Below are 13,409 nucleotides of genomic sequence, written 5' to 3'. Positions count from 1 at the left end.
GCGGTCCGCGCGTGCGCACTACGCTTCTTTGCGCGCCGGAAGGAGCCCAGGGGGCGGGTCTACGAGCCCGCCTGGGGCCTGTGCACTCTGGGGACTCTCAGGGGTCCTGAGAATTCGTGAATACGTTAGTGTTTTACAGTTCTTCCCTAAATGTATTCTGAGTATAACTGTAATATAACTTAGCTGTCCCCTGCCAATGTTTGACCTCTTTTTACAAACTCGGTTAAAATTTTCAAATATTTTAAATGTGCCCTATATATGTCATATCCTCTTTTTCAAGTACTGCAGGTTTTAAGCAAAGCGTTTGCAAATACTGACCGCAGTTCTGCTACATTAAGCCTATTAATACACTGAGCCTGGGATTCCCACTGCCCGGGTACTCTGTGTAAATGTAGTCAGGTTTTAGCTTTTTTTTTTTTTAATTTATTTATTTATTCTTGCGAGAGAGACACAGACTGCGAGCAGGAGAGGGACAGAGAGGGAGACACAGAATCCGAAGCAGGCTCCAGGTTCCAGGCTGTCAGCACTGAGTCCCACACGCGGCTCCAACTCACGTGTGGACGAGATCGTGGCCTAAGCCGAAGTCGGAGGCCCAACCAACTGAGCCACCCAGGCGCCCCAGGTTTTAGCTTTAATCTGAGTCCAACCAGCTACTCAGCGTACACTGGGTACAAGAGTATTACTCTAAATGTAATTTTTGAAACAAGTTCCTAAAATTGCAAACATGCTTGGATTCTCCGCACAAAAATGTCACTACTGTGATGGTCTTAAACCTCCTAATTCTCAGCACTAAACATTCCAGAGATTGAGAAACAAATCCACCATGGGAGACAAGCCTTCCCAGGTGGCCTCCAGATGAGTTAGGCACCAGAAGAGGACCCAGCCCTCAGCCCCCCATCACAGAGCAGCCATCCCACCAAGAGGACAGCCTTTGTCACTCTGGATACAAGAAATGTCTCCCAAAAGCACGTGGCTCAATGAACTCTTGGATGGATGTCAACAATACAGATCATTGCGCCTGGGGGAAGCTGCAATCTCTCATAGACCTAGGACTGTAAAACTAAAGTAAAACCCTGTTGGGGCACCTGGGCGGCTCAGCTGGTTAAGCGTCCAACGTCGGCTCAGGTCATGGTCTCACAGATCGTGAGTTCAAGCCCTGCGTCAGGCTCTGTGCTGATGGCTCAGAGCCTGGAGCCTGCCTCAGACTCTGTGTCTGCCTCTCTCTGCCTCTCCCCCGCTTGTGCACTCGTTATCTCTCTCTCTCTCTCGCTCAAAAATAAACATTAAAAAAAAAAAAAAACAAAGCTCACTGGTAGGTGTCCCGTGCAAAATCACTCCAGTGACACACAGCAGTAGACACACATACAGAGCTCTAGGGTGGAGGCAAGGAAGACCCCTTGGAGGGGCGACCTGATCTGGGAGGGGAAGGTATGAGAAGGGCCTGTGCAGAGTGTGCTGGGGCAGAGGGCATGTTGGGCACCACTCGGGATTGGAGAAGAGCCCAGACAGGCCTGACCCCAAAGCCCTTCTTCCAAACACACATACACTCACCCCTGGAGCCAGGGTGCCCCCCACCCCAGAGCAGGACACAGACTGCAGCCAGAGATATGGGGACAGGCACAAGCCGCTGACTCCAAAGTGGGTGCAGGGCCAGCAGCCCCACCGCCTGCAGCATAGAGTCCAGGCCTCTGAGGCTCCTGCCTCAGAGGCACCCTCTGAGGGTGGCCAAAGTGCCTCCTCCCAAGTGCCACCCTCCAGCCACACCTGCCTCCCCTCAGGGCCTGTCCTGGGACGATGCCCAAGCTCTACGCTGGCAGTCGTGAGACTGGGCAATTACTGAACTCGACCTCTAGGTATTTTGTGCTTTCCCCAGCTGTGAAAATGGAGGTACTTCGACCCTCTCGCTGGGACAGTTGGAGGAAGGGAAGCTGAGGTCAGCTGAGCAGAACACCCAGGGCATCCCCACACTCTCACCCCAACACTGCCCACTGCACTGGCATGCTCCCCACTCACCCTGACACACCAGCTGTCCCCCTCCTCTGCGTTCGTGAGGCCTTGTTGTTCATCCACTTCCTCCAGAAAACCTCTGGCCCCAAGTCAGGACGGGGTGCCCCATGCACTCATGGCTCCCACCACCTGGCCGACACCCAGCCCAGCACGCCATGGGTGTCTGCTAAGGTATCTCGTCAGCACGGTCCTGAGCACCAGCAATGAGAGCTCGGGACCCCAGGAGATGCCTGGGACCAGGGGCGACCACAGCACCCAAAGTCCAGGGAACTCAGGGGAGGGGGCACCGGGCCCTGCAGGGACCCCAGCCTGGGACCAGGCGAAGACAGAAGCGACAGATGCTGCAGCCCTGAGGTGGAAGGATGAGGCCACACGGAGGCTTTAACACACTTTATGTGCACGCCCTCAGCAGCAGGGCTGGCGCCTTGCATCATACTTCTCCAGGAAGACCTCGCACTCAGCTCAAGCTCGGCCCTGACCAGACTCCATGATACACGTGAGAAATGAGGGCTGTCCCCAGTCGCCAAAAGAAGGAAGGCTGTCATTAATATCCCCAAATCTTGGCCAGGCCAGACGCTGTCAGAGAAAGGATGGTGGCAGCCTCCCCCGGCACAGGAGGGGCAGAGCCCAGCTCGGAATGGAAGGAGCAGGGCTCAGAGCCGGGGCTCGGGCAGCTGCGCTTGGGTGTCCCACAGAGCGATGAGCCGGTCAGCCTCCCTCCAGCCAGACAGCAGAGCCCCGTGCGTGGTGGAGTAAAACGCCCGATGTGTGGCTTCCCCTGCAAACAGGACCTGGAAAGAGAAGCCGGGGTTAGCACGGGGCACAGGAGTCAGGCTGTGGCCACGTGACTGCCACCGTGGCCACGGAGCTGGGGGCAAGGGCGTGGCTGTATTCTTCACTAATCCCACGGAGCCCCAAGACATCCGGAAACATGAGCAAACACGCCTGGAACCAAATGTTACTGCAAAATGGAAAATTCAACAGACCGTTTGGGATGCAATGTTAAGAACATTGCCCAGCTTTGCGCAGTGGCAGTATCGTAGCCAATGAGGTTTATCCGAGGCGCGATTATTGCTAAAAGAACATCGCCCAAAATGCAGAGTGACAAACCAAAGAGATGGAAATTAGGAGGCAAAAAGATAAGAAAATTTGAGGACCAGTCCAGCATCCAAACAACAGAAATCTCAGCAAGAGAAAGAGAAGAAAAAAGAACAGAGAGAAGAAAGCAAATCTAAGAGACTCTCCCAGCTGACAGCAGTCGCAGGGTGCAAGCTCCGTGAGGTGCGAGGCGAGGTGCAGGGTGGCGTCAGTGTGGGGGGGTGGGGCAGGTGCTTGGTGACAGCAGGGCCCTAATGTTCTTCCAAGCTTCCTAGGAGGTAGGAAAGAAAGGAACCTGAATGTCCCCGGACTTCCCCACTGCAGCACCGGAGAATGTCTTCCACACCTGAGGGCAGTGACTCTCGAACTAGGGTCTACACCCAGTGTGTGGCTCTTACACGGCTACAAGTTTTTGGAGACGCCTCCCACTGAAAGGTAGGCTCTGCGTCCCGCCCCGGGAATCTGGGCAGGCGTGTGACCGCGCTGGGCAGTGGAGTGTGTCCCAGCCGCACCGTCGGGCACCCAGCAGCGTCCTGCTCCCGGGCACACCTGTGCTAAGAGTCGTGGGCACCACGTGGGCAGCCGCATGAGGCTGCCATGCTGTGAGGAACCCAGGGCCACACAGGCCACGGGCAGGCACTCCAGTCAGGGTCCCCGCCCAGGGCAGTTGTGCAAGAGAAGAGGCCTCAGATGACCCCCGCCCCAGCCCTGCATGATCCCCGTAGGTCGTCTGCCCAGCTGAGACCCCAGACATCATATGGCAGAAACACACGGTCCCTTGTGCCCACCTATAGGATCTGTCATCATAATAAAGTGTCTGTTTTGTACCAGTGGATTTTAGGGTGGTTTGTTCTGTAGTGACAGGACTGGAACACCTAAGTATAAGGGTAGAAAAAAGACATTTCCACACCTGCAAACTTTCCCTAAACATTTACCTCCATGCACCCCCTCCTCAGGAAGCTACTGGAATAAATGCTCCAACACAGTAAGGGTGGGGCTGGGGGCAGGCAGGCAGGGTGTGGGCTCCGGGCAGGTAGGGCATGGGCACGGGGCGTGGGTGGGGGGCAGGCCACAGCTGTGCCTGAAGGGGCTGGAGCTGACTCTGGCCTGAGGGAAGGAAGCTGGAGACAATGTAAACAGTTAGCAGAACCCAGGCAAAGAAACTGAGCCTGCACGCTCTCTCCCACGCTCACATACATGCTGCACACACTCACACTGAGAAACACGCTCACATCTACAAAGAGGCAGGAAAAGGAGCCGCAGCTTCCTTGCACCCAGGGGTGGACAGGGCCTCACCCAAAGTACTGCTGCACGCATGGGGAGCTGGGGGGCACAGGAGTGAAGAGAGCTAACACCTTATCGGCCATAGTGAGAATTCAGTGATGCTTAAAAGTGAAAATTCAAGAAGCAACGTTATCAAACAAGCAAACCGAAAAGAGATCATAAAGCACATGGAAAACTGAACAGTGTTGGACAATATGGAGGAATTAGTGTAAATTCGTAACTGCGATAACGATGTTATAGTGACACATCTTCAGAGGGCATCCCTCATCCTTTAGAGACGCACACGGAAACATGTGCAGGAAAATGATGTCACCTGTGGGGCACGCTTCACGATCACGGGGTTGGGGGAGGTGAGTGACCGCCGCCACCTGACAGCTCGGAAGTGGGAGACGGAGACCCAAAGGTTCCGCCTGCTTGTGCACACATTCGAAGTGTTCCACGACTGCATGCTTTGGGGCAGGTAGACGCGTTATTTGGAGATGTGATAAACCTGGAGAGGAGACTCCGCCACAATAGTCTGGGAAGGGGGTGTCGGGCCCTCCACCAGCCTGCTACATCTCGTGTTACTTTATTTTGTTAGCCAGCACTGCCGAACTCTCTGCTGCTTCAGTCTATGCGCATGTAGAATTCTGATAAAATAACACATGCGTAACAGTTCATAATTTCAAGAAGCCCACGGACTCCGCCCACCCGCCGCCTCACCTGCGCCTCCGCGCCGTCTGCAGGCAGGGGCTGCGCCAGCAGGTCCACGTCGTCCCCGGAGCTGCCCACCGCCACGTAGCTGTAGGAGCCCCTGGTGTACGGGGCACTGTGCCAGCGCGAGCGCAGCACGCTCCTGGGCGCGGGGAGCTCGGCGTTTCCTGAACCCAGAGACACGTGTTACCCCTGCACCGCGGGCCGCCTGGCCCCAGCCGCTCTTCCATTTAAGACCCCGCAGCTGGACGCGGCGCCTGGGTGGCTCAGTCGGTTGCGCGTCCGACTTCGGCTCAGGTCATGATCTCGCGGTCTGTGAGTTCGAGCCCCGCGTCGGGCTCTGTGCCGACAGCTCGGAGCCTGGAGCCTACTTCGGATTCTGTGTCTCCCTCTCTCTCTGGCCCTCCCCCGTTCATGCTCTGTCTCTCTCTGTCTCAAAAATAAATAAACATTAAAAAAATTTAAAAAAAAAAAAAAAAAAGACCCCGCAGCTGGAAAGTCAGGAAACTACCCGGAATGAAACCCAAGCCACGAATGTATTCATCAGAGGGCTGTCTCTGTCTTACCCACTTTGCTTAACTCAGAACCCCCAGAAACAGAAAAAAGAAGTGGAAAGTGTTCACAAAGCCATTTCGGTTCCTCAGAGATGAACACTCGAGTGACCCCACTAATAGAAGGGAGGACTGTCCTAGAGGCTCACAGCTCCAAGTTCAGTTCTGCACGGCTGGTGCCCTGGTTGCCCTACAGAGTTCACCAAGGGGCCCAGGTGGTGCCCTGGCCGCACGCGTGCTCGGTACCTGTCACCCTGCGGAGCACTTGGGTCAGAGACAGAAGCACTTCCTCGTCGGACAGGGTCTCCATGAACTCGGACTCCAGCCCAGCAATGAACCCACAAAGGACGTGGGCAGACCTGCGTGGGGAGACACACCCCTGACACGCCTGGCCCCCGGCCAGCTGTGGCCACAGTCACCTGTGCCGGGCGGTTCTGCAAGTGTGGGCCACAAACTCCAGGGTTCTGTGAGGTCAGAGCTCATTTCACAGGGCGCCTGGGTGGCTCAGGCAGTTAAGCATGGACTCTTGTTTTCCCTGGGGTCATGATCTCACAGTTCGTGGGTTCAAGCCCTGCACCGGGCTCTGTGCTGACAACTCAGAGCCTAGAGCCTGCTTCGGATTCTGTGTCTCCCTTTCTCTCTCTCTCTCCCCCTCCCCGGCTCACTCTCTCTTTCTTTCAAAAATAAATAAAATGTTTAAAAAAATTTTTTAAGAAATACAGTTACTTTTCATTTAAAAATGATATTTATGTTAACATGGTATAGGCTTACCATTTAAAAATAACAATTTTTAAATTTCTCAGTTTTAATCTCTAATGTGGTAAATGCACAGATACAACCACATAAACAAAAGCTCTTTGGGATCCTCGATACTTTTAAAGAGTATACAGGAGGTTCCTGAGACCACAAAGTGTGAGAGCCACGACGTGTCCCCAGGACTGTCATGCCCACCAATGTCCTGAGCACAGAGCATAGGCCAGAGAGCCAGGCGTAGGGAAGCTGGCCGGGCCCCCCAAGCCACCGCTCCACCACCCAACCACACAACCACGGCCACATTTCTGAGCCCTGGAGTCAGCTTCATCCTCAGTGCAAAGGAGACATGCAGGGTCCCTCGTAGGCTGGAGGAGCCCGTACATCCTACTCTCATGACCACTGGGGATGCTCTATGCCGGCAGGCATGCCTCTGTTTTGTCCTCCGGGCCAAGAACATGGTCCCCGATCCCACCCCGTCTCTGTGTGGAAACTGGACCACAACATACTAACCACGTCTTTTGATCTTGCTGGAAAAATCAGCACGCCCCCCCCAAATTATTCATGGTCTTATTCCTGAGTAAACACCGAGTCCAGAGTTGCCACAGTATTTATGTTTTATGGCTGGGCCACACAATTCAGCCACTGATGGGTCTTTGATTCCATGACTTGTAAGGGTATTTGCTCAATTACTGCAACAGGTTTCAATACTATCTTCCAGCTACGGACACATCCATGTTTCAAATTCCTCCTGAACCCTACACGCCCCAGCTTCCTGGGGATTTCAGGAAACACTTTCTTACTGATTGAACATTCCTGCCAGGCCACCGGCACATTCCAGGCCCCCAGGCCCGGAGGTACGACAAGCTGCACACAGCAGGCTTCTGTCCGTCCCTGCAGGGGTTAGCCCCCTGGTGTCTGTCATCAGGCTCTGGCTGCCCTTGGGATCCCACCCAGAAATCCTCCAGAAACACCTCCCAGTGAACCAACACACCGCTGATTCTCAACCAAACCAAGGCCAACAAGCCAGCCCCTTCAGAGCTCACACCTGAAGCTTCCTCAGAGAAACTCAAGAAGCATACGTACTCGAAGGAAGGCAGGACTAAAAAGCCAATAAGCTTCTTGAACCAGACGTGCTGGAGCTCGGAGGCGCCGTCCTGCAGGGGCGACGTGTCTTCCCACACCACCTGGATGAACTGGCAGCCTGGCTCCCAGAAGGGCTCCTCAAACTCCAGGAAGATTTTATTGTTGGTCCCAAAGCCGATTTTCCTGATCGCTTCTGCCTTCTGGGTGGGCAGCGGGGGCTCAAAGAAGGTGTCCAGACGTTCTTTAAGAAAACCTGGAATTCACAAGTGGACCCAACTTACACCACATCTCTTAACCTGGAGGCGAGAGTCACACCCCGACCCCCGTCAGAGGAGTCAGAGAAGAGGCCTCCAGGGACCCACACCAGCCCCAGCTCAACTGGGCCCCCAGACGCCGGGCTGGCTCTGGCCATCTCTGGACTCAGCCTCAGCGAGCAGCACCACCGTGGAGGGACACAGAGGGCCCCGTGGCCAGCTGGGCAGGCAGGGGCCGTTGGCACACCCCCGAACCGTTCTCAGGACAGTTTCCCCTTCTAAACCTTCCCCCTCGCAACGTCTGCAGTCCATGCTGACGTGGATTGGTTTGGAGGAGACAACAAACAGGCTTTATCCAGAAGCTACAGAAAGAGTATCTGCATGACAAAAAATTCTATCTTGCCCGGAGTCAAACAACGAGGTGAGATGTTTGCAGCACCAGCCAATCTCCTTAAGACAGAGATATCTTGAAAGGCAGTGAGTAAAGGACAAACAGCCCAACAGGAAGCAGATCCACAGGGGGGTCACGTGCCCTCCGCCACAGTCCCCGTCTGCCCAGCAGTTCCTCTACTGCAAGCCATGCCACAGACACGTTCGCACATGTGTTTTGTTTGTTTTGGTTTTGGGGGTTTTGAATTTTATTTGAGAGAGAGAGGGAGTGTGTGTGTGCGTGCATAGGGGAGAGGGACAGAGGGAGGGATGGAGAGAGGAGGGAGGGAGAGGGAGAGAAAGAGGGGAAGAGAGAGAGAGAGAAAGAGAGAGAGAGAGAGAGAGAGAGAGAGAGAGAGAGAGAGAGAGACTCAAGCAGCCTCCACACTCAGCACAGAGCCCGACACAGGGGTCCATCTTACGACCCTGGGATCATGACCTGAGCTGAAATCAGGAGTTGGATGCTCAACCGACTGAACCACCCTGGTGTCCCACACAAGTGTTTTTAAATGCACGTGGGAAATGTTACGTAAAACAGAAAAAGTGAAAATAACCTAAACTTCCACCGATTTTAAGTAATATTGAGTAATGACATCTTCAAATAAGAAATAAGTATGTGGCTATAACTACGTGGCTACGTGACGGGTGTCCTGGCTCCTTGTGAACAATATCAACATTCACAGTAATGCACCTGCTGATTATAGCAGAGGCTCAGTTAGCACACACCACAGCAGTGAATGAACACAGACATTGGTGGGGGGAAAAACCCACGTCACAGATCTACATGTGCTGAGTTGGAAACACTGACACGAGTTGTATTAACCAAAAAGACAGGGTTGGCAAGAGAGGAGCAGCCGAAGACTATGCTAATATGTCCAGGACGATTCCACATGTGGGAGAAAGGACTAGGTGTTCGGCAAGCTGCGTCCTGAAGGGACCCCAGGGCGCAGGCTGTAGCCACCGGGCTGGGGGGACTCTTCATCTTACAGCAGCTCTGGCTTTGCTAGGCTGGTGAACTTGGACAACTAAGTGTGGGGAGTAAGTGAGATAGCACGGACACGGCGTGGCTCCCAGCCACTCCCATCCTTTGTCAAATTTCCAACTCCCACCAATGGCTTCTGTCTAGGGCATCAGATCTAGAATTAAACGGAACCCTATACTGGACTCCTTTCTCAATCATACAAGGACTGAACCCGAGACCTAGCTGTCACACCCTTTGCCGTGTCCAAGAAAGCAGGGTTTCGGGAACCCCTGGAGGCAGTCCCAACCTGTCCATAAATGACCTCTGAAGAAGCAACACGTGGGCTTTCTCTTACTGTGAAACTCAATTCCAAAGCATGCAGTTGCTACAAAACACATTAGAATAATCCTGTCCAGGACTACAATGAAAATACGAGCTTAGCGGCCGAACAAACACCACAGAGCCAGCTGAGGTGGGAGAGAGCCAGAGGCCGGGGCACCTGGGATGGGTGACCAGAGGGAAACCCGTGGGGAAAAGCAGCTTTACCTAAGGGCACAGTGACAATGACATGATGTGCAGGGAAGCAGCCTCCGTCCTCACACTCCACCAACACCGGACACGTCTCCCCAGGAGAAGAGGCTTCCCGGAAGGACCCATTCCAGTGAATGGTCTTTACAGGCTTGTTAAAAACTACCACGTCCTCGGGCAAGGAGGCCATTATGCGGTTTGTGAGCCCCTGGTAGCCCCTAGGAGAGACAGAAGCGCTGGTGTCTTCAGAGGAAGCCGCTGGAGGAAGTGCCCTGCAGGGAAGGAGGGAGGAGGGCAAGGGATCCCCCCACCCCTGCCCCTGGTGGTTTCCAGTCCACCTCAGTCGGGGCAACCAGGAGGAGTCCACGAGCATGAGCAAACGGAGGCAATCGTGGGAGAAGGCCTCCTCCCTGCCCGGCCTGGCCCCCTACTTCTGATCACAGATGCCCTCCTCTGCCAGGAACCTTGGGGTGAATGCCTGGACAGCCCAGGCAGACAGAGCCCAGACGGACAAGCCTGCGAGGGTCTCTGGAATGCTGGGGGGGGGGGGGGAGGGCAGGACAGCCACCCACCACAGGGGTGGGCTGTCTGTCCATCACGGGGGCTGAAGCCTTCACACAGCACTTAGCACATAAGGGGCCTCGTAAACACGGGCGGAAGAAAGCTCTGTGAGACGCACTGCCTTCTTCTAACCACCTTTTCTTGAAAATAATTATTTTTCCTAAATGAGCAAAACTAGAGAAACAAGCGATCTCTCTAAAACAGGGAAGACTAATGTCCCCCTGATCCTGTCACCCTCCCCTGCTTCCCAGCTCAACCTGAGGTAAATGGAAGAAGTCCCAGGGTGTATGGAGCGGGCCTGGGTGCGTGGAGAGGTCCAGACTTCAGAGGGGGCCTGGATGGGTGGAGGGACTGTGGGGGGCCATGGGGGGGGGCCTGGGTGGGTGGAGGGACTGTGGGGGGCCATGGGGGGGCCTGGGTGGGTGGAGGGACAGTGGGGGGACATGGGGGCCTGGGTGGGTGGAGGGACTGTGGGGGGACATGGGGGGGCCTGGGTGGGTGGAGGGACAGTGGGGGGACAGGGGGGACACGGGGGGGCCTGGGTGGGTGGAGGGACAGTGGGGGGACATGGGGGCCTGGGTGGGTGGAGGGACTGTGGGGGGACATGGGGGCCTGGGTGGGTGGAGGGATGGTGGGGGGACATGGGGGGCCTGGGTGGGTGGAGGGACAGTGGGGGGCCATGGGGGGGCCTGGGTGGGTGGAGGGACAGTAGGGGGCCATGGGGGGGCCTGGGTGGGTGGAGGGACAGTGGGGGGACATGGGGGGCCTGGGTGGGTGGAGGGACGGTGGGGGGACATGGGGGCCTGGGTGGGTGGAGGGACTGTGGGGGGCCATGGGGGGGCCTGGGTGGGTGGAGGGACAGTGGGGGGACATGGGGGCCTGGGTGGGTGGAGGGACAGTGGGGGGACATGGGGGCCTGGGTGGGTGGAGGGACTGTGGGGGGACATGGGGGGGCCTGGGTGGGTGGAGGGACAGTGGGGGGACAGGGGGGACACGGGGGGGCCTGGGTGGGTGGAGGGACAGTGGGGGGACATGGGGGCCTGGGTGGGTGGAGGGATGGTGGGGGGACATGGGGGGCCTGGGTGGGTGGAGGGACAGTGGGGGGCCATGGGGGGGCCTGGGTGGGTGGAGGGACAGTAGGGGGCCATGGGGGGGCCTGGGTGGGTGGAGGGACAGTGGGGGGACATGGGGGGCCTGGGTGGGTGGAGGGACGGTGGGGGGACATGGGGGCCTGGGTGGGTGGAGGGACTGTGGGGGGCCATGGGGGGGCCTGGGTGGGTGGAGGGACAGTGGGGGGACATGGGGGCCTGGGTGGGTGGAGGGACAGTGGGGGGACATGGGGGCCTGGGTGGGTGGAGGGACTGTGGGGGGACATGGGGGGGCCTGGGTGGGTGGAGGGACAGTGGGGGGACAGGGGGGACACGGGGGGGCCTGGGTGGGTGGAGGGACAGTGGGGGGACATGGGGGCCTGGGTGGGTGGAGGGATGGTGGGGGGACATGGGGGGCCTGGGTGGGTGGAGGGACAGTGGGGGGCCATGGGGGGGCCTGGGTGGGTGGAGGGACAGTAGGGGGCCATGGGGGGGCCTGGGTGGGTGGAGGGACAGTGGGGGGACATGGGGGGCCTGGGTGGGTGGAGGGACGGTGGGGGGACATGGGGGCCTGGGTGGGTGGAGGGACGGTGGGGGGACATGGGGGATCTTGGGTGGGTGGAGGGACATGGGGGGCCTGGGTCGGTGGAGGGACGGTGGGGGGACACGGAGGGGGACCAGGGGGTGGAGGGCCGACTGGGCGGGTGGGGCAGGCACATACCCAGGAAAGGTGCAATCCAGCCCCGGCAGCACGGTGTATTCCCCGAAGGGTGCGAGGGCCACCAGGTCCATGCTGTGGGTGCCGCTCACACAGCACTCCACGTTCAAGAAGCTGTTGAGGACGGCCAGCTTGAGCTTCCTGGTCTCCTCATCCTCCGTCCAGCCAGCTGCACGCTGACTGATCTCCCTCTTCAGGTACTCCCCGACACTGGGCACTGGGGCGTCCGGCAGGTGCAGGAACTCCCGAGTCTGGTCGATGAGCCCATAGAACAGACCAGCCATCTCCTCCACCAGCTCGTGGCTCACACTTACCCCAGAGCTAGTGTAGGACACGGAAGGCAAGTCCACGTGGCCCCCAGTCTCAATCAGCTGGTTCTCCTCTGACAAGTCCTTTTCCTCCAGCAGCTGGTACCTGGCCGCCAGCTGGAAGACGGGGTTGCCCTGGGAGGGCCCGTGGATCCAGTGAGCACCTAGCTCGACCACGCCACCTGGGAAGGGCAGGAGATGCCACCTGGAGCTTCTCTCTCCACAAAGGCCACCCCTGAGCCCTTCTCCTGGACCACACGCAGCCCTGCCCTCCCCAAATAAGCTCTGAAAACCAGCCCAAGGCCATAGAGTCCCTGAAAGATTACAGTCCTTCATGGCAGCACCTGCTCAGACCTGGTTTAAGGGGGACACTTGAGGAGGGGGTGCTGGCCTGCACCTGCCCTGGGAGGACACGTGGAGAGCAGGCATGGGGGCAAAAGGGACACCTGGGAGTGGTCCCGAGGCTGGGGGGGCGGGGGGGGGGGGGAGGGGGAGGAGGGGATTGGTGCTACTTGTGGGACACAACGGGGGCGACTGCAGAGACATGGGTTACCCTCCCCCGCAGGGGCAGGCCCTGCCAACCAGGCAGCTGAGTTTCGGGGACCATTGAACTTTGGCTGATTAAGTGGGGTGGGGCGGAGATTCACTCAGGGGACCAGGTAAGGCTTCTGGGTCTGTTAACCCTGGGCACAGGCCGGACCAGGAGCGGCAGAGCTCGGGCGACACCCGCTGGGTTCCAGAAAGGGGGTCCGGAAAGGGGTTTAAGAGAAAGGCTATTACCGAAGCTGCGCTCTGAGCAGATGCGGCCGCCGGCGCGGGAAGTGGCCTCCAGGACCCGCAGCCGCCGGAAGGCCGGGTGGCTGCAGAGCCTTTGCGCCGCCCCCAGCCCCGCGATGCCACCGCCCACCACCAGCACCCGCGGGCCGCGACCCGGGGCCTCCGCGCGACCGCCACTCGACTCCATCGCGCCGTCCCGAGCAGTCGCCGCGCGTCTCCGCCGCTCTCAAGTGCGGAGATCACCCAGAGGACCGGAGGCGGGGCGAGGGGCGGGGCGAGGGGCGGGGCGGAACTGGAGGTAATGGGAGTAGGAGTG

At 57.8% G+C, this 13,409-nt stretch overlaps 1 protein-coding gene and 1 non-coding gene across 2 annotated transcripts; one reads left to right on the top strand and one right to left on the bottom strand.

Moving 5' to 3' along the window:
• Positions 1–2,382: 2,382 nt before the first annotated feature.
• Positions 2,383–13,352, bottom strand: PAOX (polyamine oxidase). The gene is made up of 7 exons (XM_045439357.1): positions 13,097–13,352; positions 12,012–12,498; positions 9,660–9,859; positions 7,470–7,722; positions 5,880–5,992; positions 5,092–5,249; positions 2,383–2,798 (listed from the first exon to the last, which is right to left on the bottom strand). The coding sequence occupies exons 1-7, from the start codon at positions 13,278–13,280 to the stop codon at positions 2,661–2,663; spliced, it is 1,533 nt and encodes a 510-aa protein (XP_045295313.1). The 5' UTR covers positions 13,281–13,352; the 3' UTR covers positions 2,383–2,660.
• On the top strand, positions 3,025–3,159 carry LOC123577627. Its single transcript, XR_006701970.1, has one exon. It is a non-coding gene; the product is annotated as a U4 spliceosomal RNA (small nuclear RNA).
• Positions 13,353–13,409: the final 57 nt, after the last annotated feature.

Source organism: Leopardus geoffroyi, chromosome D2, assembly GCF_018350155.1.
Source record: "Leopardus geoffroyi isolate Oge1 chromosome D2, O.geoffroyi_Oge1_pat1.0, whole genome shotgun sequence".
Lineage (NCBI taxonomy): Eukaryota > Metazoa > Chordata > Mammalia > Carnivora > Felidae > Leopardus > Leopardus geoffroyi.
Note: the sequence above shows the minus strand (reverse complement) of the source record. Positions and strands in the feature narration are given on the sequence as shown.